The 20,714-nt window shown below is 51.8% G+C and overlaps 1 protein-coding gene across 35 annotated transcripts in view; it reads right to left on the bottom strand.

Annotated features, from left to right (window-relative positions):
- IKZF1 (IKAROS family zinc finger 1) overlaps positions 1–20,714 on the bottom strand; it is a 95,074-nt gene that overhangs the window by 19,760 nt on the left and 54,600 nt on the right. For 18 of the 35 annotated variants that reach the window (XM_082692804.1, XM_082692812.1, XM_082692831.1 and 15 more), the window contains exons 4-5: positions 8,276–8,536; positions 2,696–2,863 (exon numbers count right to left, since the gene is read on the bottom strand). In XM_082692804.1, the coding sequence (XP_082548930.1) occupies positions 2,696–2,863; positions 8,276–8,536 (429 nt within the window). The remainder of the gene's footprint in view (positions 1–2,695; positions 2,864–8,275; positions 8,537–20,714) is intronic. The other 17 variants (XM_082692810.1, XM_082692828.1, XM_082692816.1 and 14 more) reach the window with 1 other exon arrangement.

The following is a 20,714-nucleotide window of genomic DNA, read 5'->3' as shown; positions in this document are numbered from 1 at the left end:
AATTCATGTATATACGACCCAGTGTCTGAACATCCATTTTTTCTAAATATAGGATTACTTTTAACTCTGGAACATAAGAAATATGTTCATGGTAAGAAACTAAACTGAAGTACACCTTGCAGCAGAACCCAATATTCTGAAGCAAAGAATGTCTCTAGCTCAGCTCTCAACTCCCAAAGAAAGCAGTGGGGAATGTCTTCCCTACCTTGCCAGATACTTGAGTCCTCCTCTTATCAGTATGGGACACATTTTATACCTACATCATCACCACTAATGTGTTGGTCTTTGGTACCTCAGGCTACCACCAGTGGCCAGAGAAAGTTATGAGGTTGATCATGGCTTTAGTGGAATGGAGAATTGGCCTATTTGGCTCTTCTCTAAGAGTTGTGTGTCAACGGCTCTCTTAGATGTCATTATCACCAGCAGCCCTGGGTCAGTGGTACAGTGTTAGCTGCTCGCTCAGCACTGCATCCATAGCAGAGATAAGCTGCCCAAGTCCACCACTCTTGTATGAAATTACTCAAGTCACTGGCCATGCTTAGAGCAGGACACCACCAACATGCCTTGAAGGAAATAAGCAGGCATGGAGCCAGAGTAACTGAAAATACTGTTATTAGATGTTCCAGACTTCACAGTGGGTAGGAGAGCAGAGAGAGACATCCCTTCGAGTTTTGAGGGCTGATATGCAGGAGAGATTTCTGTGGCAAATCAGAGTCACTGGGGATGACAATGACGTGGTTGGTGTCACCTAGGGATGGTCTTTGTGTTTTCCACCTCCATGGTGCTGTGCTTCCTACCAACCCTGACACAGTCCTGTTGTCAACTGTGCTGATGTCCACTTGACCTGCATGAATGATATGCGTGAAGTTCCTTTGTCCTAGATCACCTGTCAGGCTCTGCCCACTGCTAGTATAATGGTCGCATCTGAAGACTTGCATTTAGTTCACTTCTAGGGGGCAACATGCATGCTCCTCATTACTGACACACTGTAAACCCTGAGAGATGCTCACTGTTGTCCTCCCACTTTGGGGGAGCCAGCGGTGTGAACTCTCCCCTGCAGCAAAGCCTGCCCCAGTCCTCGGCACGGACCCCTGGGGGCGAAGGGCTGGCATTTGGGAACCTCCTCCATGGTGACTACTAAGGAGATCGGCATGGGGAGGAGATGGCGTGGCTGGGCCGCGACGGGGAGCCAGCACTCCCAGGGCGCCTGCGACCACCCCCCTAGCCTCCCTGTGAGCTCGTGCTGGCAGGGCTCCAGGAGAAAGATGTGTGCCTGCAACACTGGCTAAAATGCGTACCATGCCCCCTTCTGGGGTCGCTCAGAGAATTACACATTCCCATGGAACTTCTCTGAAGGTAAACCTCAGAGACTCACCTTCCAGCGGGGACTCAAGCCCCTCGTCTGTTGGAAGTCTCTCTTGAAGCCTCCCACCTCATTGCCCCCTCCGGAGACTGACGGTCCCCTCCCTGCGCTCCCACTAGCCCCTCAAACACTTGTGTTGACACACGGGCAACACGCACTTCACTACTTCCCACCAGGCCCCTCCACAGAGAGAGAGGCTCTGGGGTGCTCCGTAATTGCTCAGTAACAAAGGAAGAGGCACAGGAAGAGGCCACTAGAACCTCGTCACGAACTACAGGAGACAGCCTGATTCTAGGCAGGCTTTCCCAGGGACGCAGCATCCCTGCCCCCGGGGGACAGCAAGGCTCTGGGGGTGTTGGCAGGGAGCTTCCTCCCCAGCAGCGCCACGCTCCAGAGAAGTCGCGGACCAGCCGGTGGTCCAGATGATGAGCTCTGGGCGTGCAGGGGTTAAGTGTCCCGGCTGGACGGAGGGCTCCTCTCTGTTCCTCTGTCCTGCTAGACCACAGGGCCCCTTGATAGAATAGAGGATTCCTCAGGAGGCAGAAGACGGATCCCAAAGGTGGATGTGCGCTTCGCAGGCTGGGAGAATTGGGGAACCATCCAACGTTTGTGGTAATCACGATCCAGACTCTGGATTACTCGACATGCGTTTGCTAAAATTCTGGTAAGACCCCCAGAGTGGCCTGTCTGCTGAGGCCTGCCTGGCTTCTGGCATGAGTTAGGGTCAGGCCCAGACAGGGAGGCCTGCCTGGGGGTGGGGACAGCCTGGTCCCCAGTCAGGACGCGTGGCCGCAGACCCTACTCACCTTCTCTCTTAGCTTTGAAAAGAATCTACGCCAGTGACAGTGACCACTAGCGGAGTCCTCTGCATAAAGCAGAAACAGGTGTGGCCTGGCCAGTATCATCAAGAAGTGTCCCTGGGAACTTCCTGGGCCTTAGCCGAACACTGGGTAAAAGGAGAGCTGGCGGAGTTCCAGAAGAGCCCCACTGACTGAGCACCCCGGGAAGAGGAGGTCTTTCTGGAGAGTGTCTGCAAAGCAGGACTGTGTGTGTGTGTGTGTGTGTGTGTGTGTGTGTGAGAGAGAGAGAGAGAGAGATCCCACCCGCGCCCTCTACCCCATGGGGGAGTCCAAACTTAGGGCACGGGGGCAATGCTGCCACAGTCCCTAGGGGGTATGGGGGCCCAGTGGGGGCACAGTGCCTGGGCCCAGGCCCAGCCCACAGTTGGGGGGCGGGGTGAGGGAGCCCCGCGCATGCGCACACGCGCGCGCGCGCGCGCACACACACGCAAGCCCGGCCTGGACGCCTGGCGCCTGCGCCCGGAGGACCTACCGGAGTGCGTCCTCAGGTGGCCCGTGAGGGCGTCCCGCCGGCGGCACGCGTAGTTGCAGAGGTGGCACTTGAAGGGCTTCTCCCCGGAGTGCAGCTTGATGTGTCGAAGCAGGTTGCCCTTCTGCGTGAACGAGGCCCCGCACTGGTTGCACTGGAAAGGCCGTTCCCCTGGGAGGGCGAGAGGGACGGGTGAGAGCAGAGCTCGGCGCGGGGACGCGAGGAGCACCCGGCGAGGAACTTGGTTCCCACGGGGCCGGTGACTTCCACCGGCTGCAGGTTTGATAGAACACGAGGCTTTCAGACTAAACCTGCCAGCTCCTTAACGCTTCACTGGTTGGGTCAATTTGATCTGAAAATCTAATTTTTTTTCCCTAAATCAGAATGGCACATCACAATGCAAATTCAAACTCATTTAAATAAAGTGACTGCAACATTTTGTGATGAAGAGCCACTCTTCCTGATCAGCAGTTTTGGAATAAACCAATATCCAATTTTGCGTGTTGTGGCATTTGGTGGGGTTTTTAATGTGGCTTTTTTCAAAGGGTCTTTAAAATATGCCACTGAAGCAGCAAAATAAAAAGGAAACTCATTAAAAATGCATTTCAGGATCACAAGTTCATTTCAGCGTTACATTCTTATATTTAAATGAAAGGCACTTCATTATAACAGTTATAATAACTTCTTTTCATTTACATTTTTCCTGTATTTTGCCTTTCAATTTCTTCTCCATTACCTGTCTGTCCCTACGCAGGCAAATCAGGAAGGAGACAGACAGAGTGTGAGGCTCAGAGAGAGAGAGAGAGAGAAGGAGAAAGATTGAATAAAATGAGAAGTTAAGGAACTGTGAAGGATACTCCACATGGTCCAAAGAGAAGTCCCAGGGCCCCCCGTGGCAGGCTGTCCGAGCCAGACACGCTCGGAGACTTCTGGCTTTTTCCTTCTCCCAAATCCTAAAACCACTAAACTATCACTGGCCTATCTCTGCAGAAAATCAGGGGGTAATTTCAGTACGAGTTGTCTAAGAGATGCAGTTCCGCTGTGATTGGGAATTCTTTTAGGGGAGCCCCGACTGTGTGTGGCAGCGCCTGTCCCCATGGGTTCGGGATCCGACAAAGGGATGTACAGGCATCTGTGAGAAAGAAACACGCCACTGGGCAGTCCTGGGTCTTGGACTCCAAATCGGTGACCATTTTCCTTAGCTCTTGTGTAGAAAGGATGACACGCTGGTCAGGTTTACGTGAACACTAAAGCCCTTTTGAAAACAACTGCTTTTTTTCCCCTTCCTTTTTTTTTTTTTTTTTTTTTAAGAAGAGCTCTCTGTGCCCACAATATCTGGTGTTGAGATAGCATGAAAACAAAAATAAAAACAAAAACAAAAAACAACCCAAAACACACACACTTCCTGGTAACGGGTTTTTCTTAGGAAAAAAGAATGTGTGGAAATATATACTTAACAGTGTTCTCAATTGCTTAATGTGGTTTTGGTGCACAAGGAGGCACTTACCAAAAGCAACTAGCAGAAGCCCGTCTGGGTCTATTCAAACCTACACCGGCCTCAGTGGAAAAGTTCAGATTGGTCCTGGGATGTCATGACTATGGTTGCTTGTATTTTTCAGTGGGCCGGACAAAGCTGCTATGGTAATGATGGAAACTAGCAATGATATTGAATTATAGGCCTGTTGGAGGGATCCCTATACCCACTGGGACGTATTGGGCATTTTCCCCAGTCAGCATCTGAGGTGGACTTGGTTGGGCAAAAAGTCAGGCAGGTGGGAGGTGATAGTGATCCTGATTAGCTTGGGCTGAAATCTCAGAGTTGGTGGCTGAGTGGTCCCCAGGAGCCTCCACTAGGGAGAGATCATTACCTATTAGAAACACTTCTGAGCCTCCATCACACACACACACACACGGGCGTGAAGGTGCATATTTTAACTCCAAGTAGATGCACAGGAGAAGAGAAATCACTGGTCGTCAGGGGCCAGGTGAGACCAGCAGGGTGCAATGGATCCTGGCAGTGTGGACCTCTGGCTGAATGTTCCGGAAAGGCCATCAGTCGGGAGAGCTCACACCACCCAAAATGCATACAGGGAGGGCAGAGGCCATACGTGGGAAACAGGTGTGTGTGGCGAGACCCAAAGCTAGCTAGCTGTGTGATGGAGCCCTTCCAGGCTGACGAGGCGCTGGAGATCTGAAGGGCTGGAGGCAGAGGGGGGAACCCAAGTCGGACCCTGCCGGGGAGTGCTTGTCTGTGTAGGAGCTGCAGCCGTGGACCCAGGAGGGACGGCACAGTCAAGCCATGCCCCCCGCCCGCGAGAGAGGGCGAGGAGGAAAGCCAGGCGGCCGTGGCTTTGAGAGTGAAATCTGTCTTCTAATTTGAGTCAACAGTTCTCGTGTATCTTTCTGCACCTCGTGTCTTAATCCTGCTGGCAAGCTTTCCTGGAAATCTATTTGTTTCTGATTGCCTGTGCTGGCATGAATATGTAACATGGAGACTCCCGAAGACGGCGTTCTCCGAAGTGACAACCCAGGGCTCAGCTCGAGGTAGTTTCTGTCTGGAGGTGTTGTTAGCAGGACAGGGGGCATGGCCCCGCTGTGGGGGACAGAACACAGCCCCTGTTACCTTTGCTCCCCTGGAGCTGAGACTCCAGCATCAACTGCTTCCCTCCTCAGGTCCCTAGCTTGCTTCTTGCAGCTAAGTGACAGCGAGCTCCCCAAGGCTGGATTTCTTTTCCTTGGTGGGATAAAGGCTTTATCATCCTCATTAACTCAACATTAGGTTTTTCTCTCAGGGTCTACAGGTGCCCATGCCAGGGACCCTCTGTAAGAAGGTCTGAGCCCCTTGGATGTCTCCATCATAAAACTGAAGGGGGGATATCAGAAGAAGGTAGATTACAGAATATATACCTGAGCTGGCAGAATGAACTGGAGCCCATGCCAGCCACACCTCGGAGCTGATTGCTCTCTGATGCTGGTGATGGTGGGAACAGGGGAAAGCCTGAGACTGTCCAGAGTCACCATAATTCAGACACGTTTCTTGATCTTGATCATTTACAGTACCATCATTAAGGACGACACTGCTGCATATTTGCGTGGCGGGGTTTCCCCTGCACTGTGTGGCTCTTTCATACCACTCTCCCCTGTGATTTTCACATCAGCCCTGAGGTGTTGGTGGGGAAGGCAGTGCTATTACACTTGAGTTTAAAAAAAAAAAAAAATGAAACTGAGCGGCAAAACTTGGGATGGAAGTAGTGGGATCCGAACACAGGTTAGCGGGTGGAGCCCAGCGCACCTTCCCCAGGCGGGCTCTGGGCAGAGGGAAGAGGGGAGCCTGCCCCTGGAAGCCGTCGGGTACCAGGGAGGGAAGCCTGGCATGATTTATATGGCCTTCGAGCGTGAGAGGAAACTGCTCTAGAAACACTGGAAACTCGGAGCATTCGGGGTGGGTAGCAAAGCATGCCTTTTCTAACATGCTCCGCTTCAGATCTCAGAGAGATGGAACAGAAACTCCCTGGTGTCATCTACTTATGCAACCTCGCTTGGATCCGCCTGCCGCCGTCCGCATTTATGCCAGTGGGGACATGTCATGAAGACCATCCATGAGTTCATTGTTTCAGGGTTTGTTGGTTTGTTTTCATAAAAGCCAGACCAGGAACGGTAACATTGACCGTCTGCCTGTTCCTATTTCTGGAATGTACCTGTCCTACAAGGGAAGGAATCCGTTCCGTGCTTGGCACTAAGCTGCTGTTTGTGGGGACAAGTGGGCAGCACGCCGCCGGGGCTACTCTGCATATCTGCACTTGGCAGGTTTATTCATTAAATGCAATTATTCTTTTTATCGGGGCAGGCAGTCATTATGTTTTGGCGATTTAGTATGCCAGGATTTGATTCATTTATCAAATATTTATTTAAGCGAATTTTCACAGTACAGTCGGGCTTTACATGAATTAGCAAGGAAAGTCATTCATTTGTGAGGTCTCTTCCTCCATCAGGAATGTATTAACACGGGTCCCGCCGTATTCTGTTAGGTGTCTATCACGAAGTAACTTACCTTCGCTTTAATTTCCAAGTCATTACAAAAGGGGAGGGCCTGACTACTCTCACACAAGCTTGACTCAGGCCTCCCTATGAAGGGTCTGTTTCACGGGATAATTGGAAGATGAAGGGACGCATTAGGAAAAGCAAAGTTTGCTTAATTTTAGAAGTTACGTTTTTACTGAAAATGCACGTTTTCCGAAAGTCAACGGGTTTTAGGATTCTCCAGATGTCTTACAAGTGGAAGACATCATTTTGGAGACTGTCGCGATTCAGATGGGAAAGTCACAGCTCCACCGAGGCCTGTGTGTCCTGACAAGACAGCTGTTCTGCTCAAAGATTTTCCTGCATTCCTGCTTAATTTCTGATAGTCATGGATTTATCTAGCCCTGGGGAAGACACTCACAAGGCTGTGATTTTCAAGTCTTCTTCCTACTTCCTTAAGTTATCTTTAAAATCTGCTGTGCCCCCAGAGTAAGGATTTCAGCCTTTTTTTTTTTTTTTTAATCCCCTTGCAGACAGTGGTGACAGCAGCAGATGTCGTGGTGACCCACCAAAGGCAGCCCCTAGGCAGCCAAGACTCCGGGTTCGTCCGTTTTATGTTTACACTTTCAGTGACCACTAGAGGTGGTGACTTAATTGCGTTTTGCACACCTTCAGGGGAAAAGAGTGAAGTTCTCTTCAATGCGGGGGACACCTCCTGCACACAGCTAAAGGTAGCACGTGGCCCCATTCATGTCCTGAAGACTGTCTGAGGCCATTCGAGGTGACTCCACAGTCCTGGTGGGAAGGTATGGGACCAATCGTCTGCCACGGCTAAGCACAAGAAGGGGCAGAACTATCTCACCCCCCACCCCCCATGAGCTTGGGCACAGCCGTGGGACGCTACACTGTCCTTGTCCCTTCCTGTTTGGACACAGGAAAACTCCTTCTCTGAGGCTTCCAGACCCTCCAACAGACAGAGGCTCGGATGGGAGATTCTGTCCCTGCGGGAGGTGGACACTCAGCAGCAATCAGCAGTCTTGTCCTCAGGCTCACCTGTTGTCAGGGACACCGCCGGGAAAATGAGCTGGATTTGAGGACATGTGGGACTTTTCCACGGCTCACTCACGTTTCTAAAAACCGAGCTCTGGGAGCCTGGATTTCAAAAAGGCACATTTCACTCCCAGTTTCTTGGGGGAAACCTGGAGGAGCTCATGTGAGCGGCTCCCCCTCTTTTTTGTTTGGTTTCGTCTTGTTGTTTTTTGGGGGGAGGGGGAGGTTACAGGGTTACAGGGGCACTAACCGCACAGCTGCCGCTCGTTAGTGGGAGGCGAGATCCTGGACCCTTGACAGCCCTGGGGAGGCTGGGAACGTTTCCCATCCAATAGCTTTAAGTCTAGGTTTGAAGAGGTGCGTGTTTAAAGTCCCTCTCGCTGCTGCTCCTTAAGAACAAGGCTACCCATGATATGACTTAGAACCGGTGATGAGAGACAGAGCATCGCTCTCTTTCTGCTACCCCCGAGGACCTTTCCAGGCCACCAAAGGAGGAACTGCGCCAGGCCTTACCAGTGTGGCTTCGCTTGTGGACCATGAGCACATTGGGGCCGATGCAAATTATCCCACAGACATCACACTTTAGTTTGCCGTTAGGAAGTCGAATGCCTCCAGCTCCCGACAAAGCTCTGCTGCCTTGGCCACCGTGGGAGCCATTCATTTTCTCTCCCGCGGCATCAAGCACGCGTAAGTCCTCCGCACATTCTTCCCCATTCAGCTCACAGGCACGCCCATTCTCTTCATCACTCTGAGCCTCTACTTTAACATTACCGGCTGAAAGACACAACACAGAGGCCACTCAGTGTCATCGCAAGAAAACAGAACACAGCAGCAAAAAGACAGCACATCGAAGCGGAGAAGGTTCTCAGCGGCTTGTCGACCGGGATGGCGGCCCCGAGCTGGGCTCTCGGGCAGGTGGGTATCGACCGCGCAAGGTGCCCCTGCCTGGGGCCACCTCCCTCCTAACTGAAAAGCTTCTCCTCCTCGTCAGGCGACCTTTCCTTGTTTCATGGGTTAATACACTCTGGGACAAACTCAGCAAGAGCTCACGGTCCCGTTTCTGGCCACGGACTCCCGAAGGGTTTCCGCAGGAATTCTGATGGTTTGTTTCTTTGGTACACGAACCTCCTATCACCTTTTTTTAGCACCCATGATAACGGAGCGTGCCCCGGGGTGAAGCCACGATTTCCTACGGGATTTCGAGCTGCTGAAGGGTGGATAGCAGCGTCTGTGGAGGTGACAGATCTCGTTAGCATCTCAAGTGGCCAGCCCCATGCGTGAGGGCCAAGGGCTGGCATTATCCTTAAATTATCCTGCTGGGTCTGCATTCCTGATTCCGTTAAAGTCACATCGAGGGCAGGGACAGGTGCTGTTTGCAGAGCTTTGTTGGTAAGGAAAATCAGAGACATTTCACGCGCATCCTTCTGACGCACAGCCTGGTGATGAACTGATGAGTCCCACCCCATAGCCACAGGAGAGAAGACGATGACCCTGAACGCTAGCTCTTCTCACATGGCCTCTCTAGATGAAGGAGAACAGGGAGATAGATTTTGTCGAGTACAAGACACAGTGACCTAGACAGAAATTGGGACTACGAGATCTCTGATCGACATTCGGAATCTGTGAGTCTCCAGGCTTGGTCCGTGGACCAGCAGCGTCAGCATCAACCGAGAACTTGACAGAGGAGCAAATTCTCCGGGCAGCCCCAGATGCGCGGAGCAGAAGCTCTAGGGGTGGGCCCAGCGCCCTGTGTTGTCACAAGCCCCCCTCCCGGGGATTCTGACGTGGGGGCATGTCTGAGACCAGGGTTTTAAATAATCAACCTAGTTAGTAACCCTCCTTTACGCAACGCTTCGATCATAAGTCAAGAGTCCAGACTCTGAAGGTGACATTTGTGCCTGGGAATGTCCGCTCCGCTCGGACTGAGATCTCGGGGGCAAGTCACACACCTTCCCTGGTTTTGGTTTTCACACTTGTCAAGGCCGGAGGGAGCAGCTGTGGCCGACCAGGGGCGCTGTGGGGACACAGTGAAAGGTCGATGAGGAGTCAGCTTAGGACAGGCACTAGGTGGGCCATGTGGGGAGGGGGCCGCCACTCCAGTGACATCTGAAACACGAAGTCTGTGCCAGACACACGGCCCTTTACTTGCCCTGGGGCACTTAGCTCTCATGGGGCCCCCCTGAGGGGGGTCACGCTGTCATCTTGCGTCGGGGTGGAAGCTCGGGCACAGAGAGGTTGAGCCACACGAGAAGGTCACGCAGCAAGGGCAGACAGGGGAGGCCGCGCGGGCAGCCTGGCCCTGATGCCCACATTCCTAGCTGCTGGATGGCCAAGATTTTCCTTTTGCTCTCCAGGGAAACAAATAAATCAGTAAATGGGACAGTGAGCTGGCCCACGGGCCAGAGCCCAGGACGGACTGTCTCCCCTCATCAGATCCCAGGGTTACATCCAGAAAAAGGGAGTCCCCACCTGTACTTTCCTGGTAGGTCCTGAAGATCGGACCCCCCGGAGCACCCCAGAGGGGCCCAATCTCTCCCGGCCGCCAGAGAGAGGGAGCAGGTCCCACTGACACGGGGAGTACAGGACACGAGGCAGGCCAGGCGGTGGGCGTGACATCAGGCTTTCTGACCTCGGAGCTCTCTGGAGTCCGTATTCCTAGGCACGCTCCCTGTTCCTCTCCAGGGGCAAGCTCATTCTCCAGGGTCTCCTTATTTAGCACCGGGCTCTGCACTAGAATGCTCTGGAAATAGGACCGTCCAGTTGCAAAGGCTTCTGAATGCCTTCAGCTGGGATTATTTGTAATCATCTGGTTGGTGGCTTGTTTCTTTTATCAAATGAGACTGGGGGATAGGAGGGCGGGGGGGGGCCCGTGATCGTGGGTGTGGGAGGTTCTTCAGCTAGTGGCGCCGAGACACGGGTGTAGGTCCGCACACCTGCGGCTGGAGAGGTGTGGGGACATGGAGAGAAACAACCTTGCCTGAAACCACCACAGCGGTAAGGCAGGTGGGTAGGGCTGTGATCCTGCCGTGTGCTGTGTGGCTGTGCGCTGCTGGTGACAGTGTGGGCCCTGCCTGGTGACGGGCAGGAGGGTGGGAAAGCAGTGGGACGACTTTAAGGGTGATGGGAGCCACAGCAGGCCACCTGCAGGGCGACACGCTGCATCAGGAAGAAAAGAAGCGAGGGTGGCCTGTGGGGGCACAGCACAGTGTCCCCTTATGTACGACAGAAGCCCTCAAACCAGACCTGATTCCCATATAGTCCGACTTTCTCATTGCGATGATGCCAGGGGATAGTCGAGAACTGTTCACAGAACAAAAACAGGAGGTTCCAAAGGCACGAGAGCCTAGGAGAAGGGACCCGAGACTCTGCAGGGCCCAGGTGCAGGCTGAGGTCAATCTGCTCAGTGCCGAAGGAGGCAAGGCTCACAGGCTGGATTTCAGGGAGCTGTGACGCGGCGGGTCTCTGAAGGAGAGAGCGCAGAGAACACCCCAGGTCACGGCGGGGGGGTTGGGGGACCACGACTGGCAGGAGCGTGACGGGGCCCCTGGAAGCAGCCTCCACTCACGGCTCCAGGTCGGAGCCAGGACCAGACCCCTAGAGACTGAGGGCTGGGAGCTTGCTTGCACTTTGGGGACAGATTCCAGGCCGCATTAGGGCAGGGAAGGTCTGTAGGGACCGAGGGGAAAAGGATGACAGGGAAGGGCCCGGGATCCCAGTGGGCAACACCGTCCCCATGGGCACGCCAGAGTCAAGCACCGGCGACAGCTCTCTCAATATGGGCAGAAAGCATTCTCAGCTTAGCTTTTTTTTTTTTTTTTTTAAAGATTTATTTATTTGAGAGAGAGTGGGGTGAGGGGCAGAGGGAGAGGGAGAGTCCCCAGCATTCCTGTCTCTGCGGATGAATGCAGAGGGGTGCTGGCCACACGGAAGACGCCATCCGAGGAGGGTGTCCCTGAAAACGGGGCATCCCCCCGGCTGAGAGGAGAACACAGGCAACAAGGTTTCAGGGCACAAACCTATCGTCATAAGTCACGAACGCTGGTCTCCAAATTGTGATCTAGTGGACACAAATGTCCAGTCCCCTTAAATTAAAACACACCTTTAAAAAAAAAAAAAAAAAACCACAAACTCAGGACAGGGGAGGTGTCGGCCCCGCTTATCTATGTGTGAACAAGGTTTGGGGTGTCACGGCTCAATTAGTGATGTGCCTGCAAAAAAGAGAGGCAGAAGATGCAGAAGATGATGCAATCTTAGGATCCGGCACGGGGAGGGGATCTGAGCTGCTGGCCCTGGGGCCCGGCCCTGTGTACGCCTCCTTTAAAAGGACGAGCCCAGCCTGAAAGGTTCAGAAGGAAGGAAGTCAGTGGGGGCTGAGCACACTGGGGGCTTCCATGGGGCAGGACCAGCTCGGACAAACAACTCGCAGGCAGGGAGACCAAGGCTGAACAGGAAAGCGGGCGGTCTGGGTGGTGTGGGCCCAGCAGAGGGGGGTCTGGGGGTGCCTGGGTGGGGGGCTCCTTCGGTGGCCGGGCAGGCGGCCTCTCACTCGTGGAGCAGAGTGGGCACCTGGGAGGTTCACCCCCCGCATGTCCGTGTACAAGTGTGACGGAGGACTTGGGAGACCCGTCCGACCACTGGGTTATGTTTGAATTCCACATCCCGTGGAAGTCAAAGGCACCGGCAGTTGCTTCAATAAATGAAGAGTTCAGGACAGATGACCGGCGTTGACTTAAGCCGTCTGCCTGCTGGCCAGGAGCCCAGCCAAGGAGGAGGCAAGACTCCTACCCTGGTCCCTTGAGAAGAGTCAAATGGAACAGGACGAGTCCCGCTGTCCTTCAAATTTGGTCTCCTTCCAGTCCCTTCCATGAGACAGACGGTCTCCCCGTGTTTGTGTTTATGGTTGTTTGGTCCGCCCCTTGGACACTGTCTCTGAGCTAACCGGGTTCGTGCTGACGTGCTCTCCTTTCCCTGGACTCCCGAACCCCTCACCCGCCCCTCTGAGCCAGAACGGCTCAGGCGCACGATGCTGTCTGTGCAATGCTAGGCTCTCCCTCCACGTGGGGATTACACTCATCAGTATTTTGCAACTCTGTACCCCCACCACTTAGTAAAATGTCCAACTCAGCGCCGCCCTGGATTGAACGAATTAAATGCAGAACGCGAGGTGAGACTCACGCACATCTCTACCCCAGAGCGCGCCGGCTCAGGCCTACCCCTGTGGCTCCTCAGCTGGTCCCCGAGAGCGTGTGGACAGGGGCCCGATTTTAGTATTCAATAAATGTGGCCTCTATTAAGAGCAGATATCTTCAAATCTTGAGTCCAAAGCTACTTTCCTTCTCAGATGCTGTCTTACATTAGGAAAAATTGAAATATCGTTCCGTAACTTAGAGACCTTCTATGTTATTAGTCATGCAGCAGACGGAAGGCAGACCCCAGACCCTGAAGGCTGGGTGGACGTCAGCTCGTACACAGTTGAGCACTCGACAGTCTGCAGAATCCAGGGACCTGAATCAACGGGGCCAGGAGGGCTCCGCTCCTGCCAAGCTTGCACAGACTCATGAATGATTAAAACATTTAAATGCACAGATAAAATGTGCCCTGCCAGCCCCCACCTGACAAATGGGTTGTGATTCTTCCCTGTTTTCCTTGCCCTTCTGGAATGTGTCTTTCTATTTACTGGTCAGGTAAACGTGTGGTCCGCAGACTGGGCTTTTCCATGGAGAAGAGATTCCAAAATTGTCCCGTGGTCCAAATTTTGGCCATGTGAGCCTCAAGCACTCCATATTTTAAACTAACAACAACAATAACAACCAAATGAGAGACAGAAATATTCCTGCCACCTGCGACTAGCAAGCCAAATGCAAAGGGAGTAAAAATATTTACCAGAGATCTTGAATGAGTGTAATTAAAATTTGAGACGAAGAGGACATACGTATTTTGTGTCTGTGTGTGTGTGTGTGGCCTCTAAAACAGATTTAGGAGAAAGTTTAAGGATTTTTTAAGCTAAGAAAACCACTTATAACTTTTATCATTTAAAATATAGGGGTTTTGGAGCGCTTGGGCGACTCAGTCCATTAGGTGTCCGACTCTTGGTTTCACTTCATACCATGGTCTCAAGGTCACGAGTTCAAGACCCATGTTGGGCTCCACAGCCAACAACAACACCACCTCCCCCCAAACCCCATTAAAATGTAGTGTTTTTCTTGTCAAGATGCACAATTTATCCTTATTTGATACTTTAGGCCTTTAAATGAAATGAAGTCAGGGACAGAAAAGAGGAGTCTGACAGTGAAATGATTTACAAGCACATCTACATCTTCCTCAGGTAACTGGGAACACAAACTGGGATAGAGAAGGTAGTGGGGGGTCCAACGGGTTATAGTTTTATTTTTCGAGAAGGAAAACAAAGAGGAGAGGCAGAGCAAGCAGAGGCATTCTCCACCTTGCCCACCAGGTGGCGATGTTGGCCCAGGACAGCTGGGTTGCATCCCGGTGGGGGAAGTCCTAAGGTCCTCCACCTCCTGTGCGGGGGAGGGGGAGGAAGTTTACAGTCTGAGGACATGATATGGGGCGGCGAGGAAAGAGAGAGCTACGAGTACCTTGTGATTCATTTGCATAGTATATAGACAAGCATATATCAAAACGTGCATCATCTACCTTATGAAATCTCCAAGCGGCATGGATCTTTCCACGAGTACTTCCCAGCATGCTTGCCCCCGAACCTCCCTCAGATTTAGTGATACCCTCTCAGGAAGTATTTTCTTATTCTTAAGTGCATTTGACGTCTCGACATTTGAGCTATGTGACTGTTCGTCTCAACATTAACGTGACTTCTCTGTCCTAATGCCTCCGTGTCCGCTATCATCATAGGAGTGCACCCACCTCTCTATACGCACGCAGAAACACATATACATACATCCGTATCTCCCGAAAATAAACCCCAAGCTATTGTTTTCAAGTTGAATTGCAGGAGGATTAGTAAGAGAAAAATCTCGATAACTTTAATATTCTGGGAAAGCAGTCCATTTCCAGTCTGGGCTGTTCCCAAATCCTTTAGATAGCAAAGAGTTTTGATGACCAGGATGTCAGGAACTTACCTTTAGCATTACTGACACCTTTCGGATTGCACCTAGATCTGTAACAGTTCCAGGATTAACAAGCCCACCCTGTTTGTTGAAGTTGCTTTGCCATAGGAGAGAATTTACTAATGCAGGCTTCAAAGGCTTTGCTCCTAAGGGGTCAGGGGTCCAACCTGGACTACTTTAAATATTTTTAAAGCATTTTTTAAAAAGCACACTCCATTCCTTAAAATACTCTCTCAAAGTTGCTGCTCTGTTCTATCTATGGTTTATCATCTCTCAATACCTAAAAATGAAATTAACATCTGCTTTTGGTTTAACAGCTCAGAGCAGGACTGTCCTGAGGACACAGAATACTAAGTGTGTCTGCTTGGGCAGCGAGGCGCCGCACCGCAGGCTAACGGCCCCGAAGCCCTGGGATGTTTCTCTTCTCGGTTCTGAAATTAACAGTTTAGAGCAACGGAGGGAGAGGCTGTCTCTTCCTCCCACAGACTTGTAGAAGTCATTGTGCACACACGTTGGGCTGTTTCGTGGCGACAGGAAGTCTGGCCATTTTATCATCATACTCACTCGAAAGGAGATACTCCTCACGTTAATGGCAGAACAGTTGACTAGCATTTGCGGAGTAACAATTCTAGTATTCCTTCTGCCCCTATTACTCCTCCAGAAGGCGTGGTCCATGGTCTAATCTTCCAATGGTCTGAAATGTTACATGTGCACCTTCTCGTATCAGTGATGCCCCAGATGACAGATGTGTAATGAACGGGATGGGGGTTATTTACCTCATTTTTTTCAAGTATGAAGGTGGGTGATGAAGAATCATGCATTTATATGATATTTTCACGATGGAAACTGAGTATGAAATGAATACATGTTTCTGTTTCTGGAAGCAAGGCATATACTTACGAGAGAAAGATTTGGGAATTAGTGCATGAAAATCCCTAAAGCCATCGGCCCCATATACAACTGCAATAAAGAAGGAGAAAAGAAAGCTGGCTTTTGATAATGTTCATGAGACACAGTAAGCATTTAAAAGAAAGGTTATTCTTTTTTAATAAAGGAGGTGTTATTGCTCAAAACCATTAGTTAACTACTAATCTGCTATGGTCAGCCTTTGTACAGGCGCCTGAAAGGTAACCAGGAGATGCTCAGAAACAGGGCTGTGACTCCAGATTTCTGAGCTTATGCACATTATCTACAACACCCGCTAGGCTACACATCTTGGGGGCTGCAACCAAGAACACATCCTAGAACCATGAGGAACTTTTCAGCAGAATCAGTACACACGGACCCCAGACCTGAGCATCACATCCGGGAGAGCACATATCTTCACAAACGCTGTGTGTTTCTTGCTGGGCTGAATGCATAGCAAAGGCCCTTCATTCATCTTTTCAACGTTTCTTAGAAAGTGTTCATAGAAAATGAGAAACGTCACACGACACATCAGGTGGGGGAAAATTAGTGTTTTCCCCTACCTCAAAAAGAGCTATCAATTTCTGTGGGTATTCCTTATCAGCTGCTTTCATAAATGTTATCAGTGCCTCAAATCTTCAAGTTCTTGTTCTGTTTTTCTAGGTCAGAACTTCCCACCGTGTGTCTGTGTCTGAAGGGTTAGCCGAGGCCACCCACGTGCAGACACGTGTGGACACATACACGCAGTTTGCTCTCCAATGGCGGCATCCCAACGTCTATCGGGAGTTGTGAGACCAGCGAGGCTGCTAGATTAAACTTGCTGGGTCACCCGCTGGTTTACAGAGGAAAGACTGCATGGTGTCATGCAGGGGACAGACTTACCTGACTACGGACCCTCCCTATTGTCCCAGGAAACATTTATTAAAATAATGGGATACTGGGCCAAGCTTTTCCTTGAAGTGACCACCTTAATTATTTCCTGGCAAACCCTCAGTCTTCCTTACTGATGCTGTCCCTTGACAGTCCGAATCTAACAGAGACCGTCACTATCCTGTGCCCCATCCAACAGGCAGGTCCACAGCGGCTTGCCCAGGGGCACCTGTGCTCAGTGTCTGCAGCCGCCCCGTGAAATGATGCCAGTTTTACAGGTGACCTTGGCACTGAGCTCTGACCCTTCAGGTCAATTTTTCCAACCCCAGTCTCTCTGTGCACAGGGATGGGTCCATCTCAGATGATGGGAGAAAAGGCAAAGTCTCGCCTTTTAAAAATGGGGGCATTCCAATAGGCAATCTAAGACTCTGATTAAATTTTTAATCAGATACCACCACATGCCCCGAGATGCTGCTCAGATGGAATAGGAAGGTCAGTTTTCCTGGCTGTCCCCTCAGCTCCACAGGCCACAGCTTGTGCGTCCCGTGGTGGTGGTCAGAGGTGTTCGCAGTCACCAGTAACTTACGGGTATAGGAGCAAAGGGACTTAAAAGATACACTATGTACAGACTGTCTGATGGTGGAAAAGAGACTTATATAGGGCTTTGGGTCCTCCAAGCCCTGAAATACAGAACTCCCTCACAGTACCTCATTAGACATTCAGTGTTCATCGTTCTCAAGAGGACCCGCTCCATGCCTAATATAATTCAAACTTTTTGAGTTTTGTCCTTCATCTTTGATTCCCTAGAATGGACAAAAAGCTTAAAAAACCAAACTCGGCTGTAGTTACAGAGCTGTTCTACTTTCCCTTAAGAAAGCAGCGCTGCTGGGAATTCAGTCTTGGTCCTGCCCCACACACGTTCATGCACAACCAGATTCTCAGACTGGAAGAACAACAGGGCATTCTTACGGATGGTAATTACAGCCAACAGAAAAACGTGAAACTCACCCTATTCTGTTCTGTCCAGTTTCATCTACTTCTGTCCTGTCTGGTTCCTTCTGGTCCTGCCCTATCCTGTCAGGTGCTGTCCAGTTCTGTCCAGTCCTGTGCCATCCCAACCTATCTGGTCCTGTCCTGTCCAGTTCTGTCTATTTCTGTCCTGTCTTATCTGGTCTGGTCCTGTCCTATCTCGTCTGGTCCTGTCTGGTCCTATCCTGTCCAGTTCAGTCTGCTTCTGTCCTGTCCAGTTCTGTGGTCCTGTCCTGTCCAGCTCCGTCCGGTTCTGTCTTATCCTATCCGGTCTGGTTCTATTTTATCCTATTCTATCTGGTCCTGTCCTGACTGGTTCTCTCTGGTCAGGTCCTGTCCAATCCAGTTCTGTCTGGCCCTGTACAGTCCTTCCTGTCTGGTCCTCCTTTTGTCTACTTTCGTCTCATGGAAGGCATTCACGGGGAGTCTGTAAATGCCAGGTATCTGCAAAGAACTTTCCATAAGCCAGGTCTCTGCAAAGAACTTTCCATAAGCTGCCTTCAGTCTTCTCCATGGTCCCAGAGGCAGGAACGACCACCAGTTTACCAAGGAGGAGACTGGGGCTCCCAGAAAGTTCTGGAATTTGTCCTCCTGGTGGTTAGCATGGGCAGGTTCAACCTGACGGTCAGTGTTCCAAACACACACTCTCCCCGTGCAGGAAGGACCTCTGAGGAGCGGGTGTTCCCTGGCATGGTGCTTCAGAGGCATCGGGAGGGTGTTAGTGGCACTGCGCGCACGCTCCCTCCCGCATGGGGCCCACAACGTGTTTCCCAACAGATTCGATGAGATGCGATGCCCCGCAAGAGGGGAGGACTTAGCTGCCAGCGAGTTAGAAAGCGTGGCTGCTGGCTCTGCCCTCCGTGTGGCTATCCCTGCCCCAGCTTATGTGGGTCCCCTGGGACACTGGGTGACCCCCCCCCACAGTGTCTCACGAGTCCCCGTCTCGCAGTGAGCCCGCTGCTCCAGGGCTCGCGCCATCTGACGCAGCTCACGTGCTTCTGGTGAACCCTCCGGTGGGCCACAGAACCCTTCCTCGTGCTCGTGTGAGGAGAGGTTTGCAGGTGCAGACCCGCCCCATCCCTTAGCACAATCCTGCCTGGAAGCCCGAGACTCGAGGCGAAACATCCCCTCTTGCTGGGGCTAGACGCCACCCCATGGGAACAGAGAAGTGATGCTTCCCTGAGGGGCTTTCAGGCTTGTGTTCCGTCCTTTAGTCCACCCTACCCCAAACTTTAGGCCATGGTTTTACGAAAGGGCACAGATAGAAAAGGATTAGATGTCTCTTACGTTTCCCGAACACCATGAAATGCGTTCTTCTTCTCAAGGACAAATTGAGCTCATTGGGTAGGAATTTTTGTGGGCCAAATGGCCACAAACATCATCAAAGAAAATGCTGTCAGTGGCTCAGATTCTGAGTTCTATTCAGACCGCCCCCTTGAAGAACATTCTGGAAAAAGGATGACATGCCCACGAACCGCACTTGTCCGTTTGCATTCAGTCGTGCACGTGAGTCTCTCACGCTGTCGTCCCCTTAGGGAGACATGAAAACAGACCGGAGACTCTCCAAACAGGAGGAGGAAGTCTGCTCCACTTTCAAGTCAAAGAAGGATACTGACGGTTTTCTGGGGAGAGTCAACGTGTATAGATTCGTGGTTAGGAGAAGTTAGAAATATGCTGGGGTCTGATTTTTATACACAGTCTTCAGATCACATTAGCCTGTTGGGCCTGGTCAGATCATTAGTGTCCGGTTAACTCCTGTAAGGATGGTCTGCAGGGAGCATTCAAGGCTTACAGATTTGGCATTTCATGACTGGCACCCGAACCCTGTCCAGAGGCCAGCGACAAGGTCCCCTGATTGGGACAGTAAAGAAAGGCCAAGGACAGGACGAGTGACCGTCACCAGAGCACAAACCCCACGCATGCACTCCTGCTAGGGAATGCATTAAGCTGCATGGTTCATCTGCAAATCCAGCTTCTCATGGAATTCTCCCAAACCTACACATTCCTGGGGTGGCTATTTGCTCTTAACCCATCCTCGACATTGCCCAGGAAAGACAGTGCCAGCAAATGTCTCCTGATGGCTCCTTCCTGGAAGGCGTTGTTGCTCCAGGCTCCTCGGAGAGGCAAATTTAGAGACTGACCCCCAAACACAGAGCCGGGGAGCGCTGGGGTCAGCTCTTGTACCTGGACTGAGTCAGTGCTAAGCTGCTCCTTCCAGGACACACTGAGCTTCTCACCCCAGCTCCTTTCCAGGCTCCGGGGGCCCTAGTGTGCAGGTTACGGTGTCTCCCTCAGCCCAGTACTCTGCATGGCCCCAGCCGAATGCCACGCACGGAGGGGCACACAAAATGTTTGTAGAAACAGGCAGCAGATGTGTGCCAGGGCCTCTGGCTGTGGGAGCTCACCTGGGCACTGTCACCACCCGAATCCCCCAGATCTGAGCTCCAGGACTTTCTGCAGAGCCACCCGTCCTTCCTCCATCCCACCGGCACCAATGGCACTTGTGTCTGGAGCCCCGGAGCTCGAACCCGTACAGGCCCCCCCTCCACCCTGGACTTTCCCACAGCCGACTTCTGATCCGACAGACCTTCTCAAGCTTCCTGCTTTCCAGTCACATCGCTCTCCAACACCGCCACCCAGCCGAAGCTGCCTTGGCCCGCGCCACATCCTGCCAGGGCTTCCTGGCCGCCCCCGCCCCCTGGCACACTGGTGAGGACACATCCTGTGGACCTTGCCTTCGGGCTACCTTTCATTGGTCTTGCCCCCTGCTCTAAGATGGTCATGCCAAAGGCTGCCTTCCTCAGTTCATGTCCACTCCCAAAGTTCCCACTGGCCGGCACTGTTACTGGGAGCCCCAGACCACAAGGCCTGGGTTTGAGTCCTTCCAGGACTGGTCTGCGAGGACAGTGACCTTCTCAACAGGTCATCTGGCTCAGATAATAAAGTGCATGAGCTTTACAGAAGAATGTAAGAAAAAGCAAACTCACCAAGTGCACCTTATACCCTCCAGCTTTCATTCAGCTGTGCAGATCATTATTTCCTAACGAAGCCTCCGCCCCCAT

The sequence above is a fragment of the Mustela nivalis genome, assembly GCF_964662115.1.
Source record: "Mustela nivalis genome assembly, chromosome: 12".
NCBI classification, from domain to species: domain Eukaryota; kingdom Metazoa; phylum Chordata; class Mammalia; order Carnivora; family Mustelidae; genus Mustela; species Mustela nivalis.
Note: the sequence above shows the minus strand (reverse complement) of the source record. Positions and strands in the feature narration are given on the sequence as shown.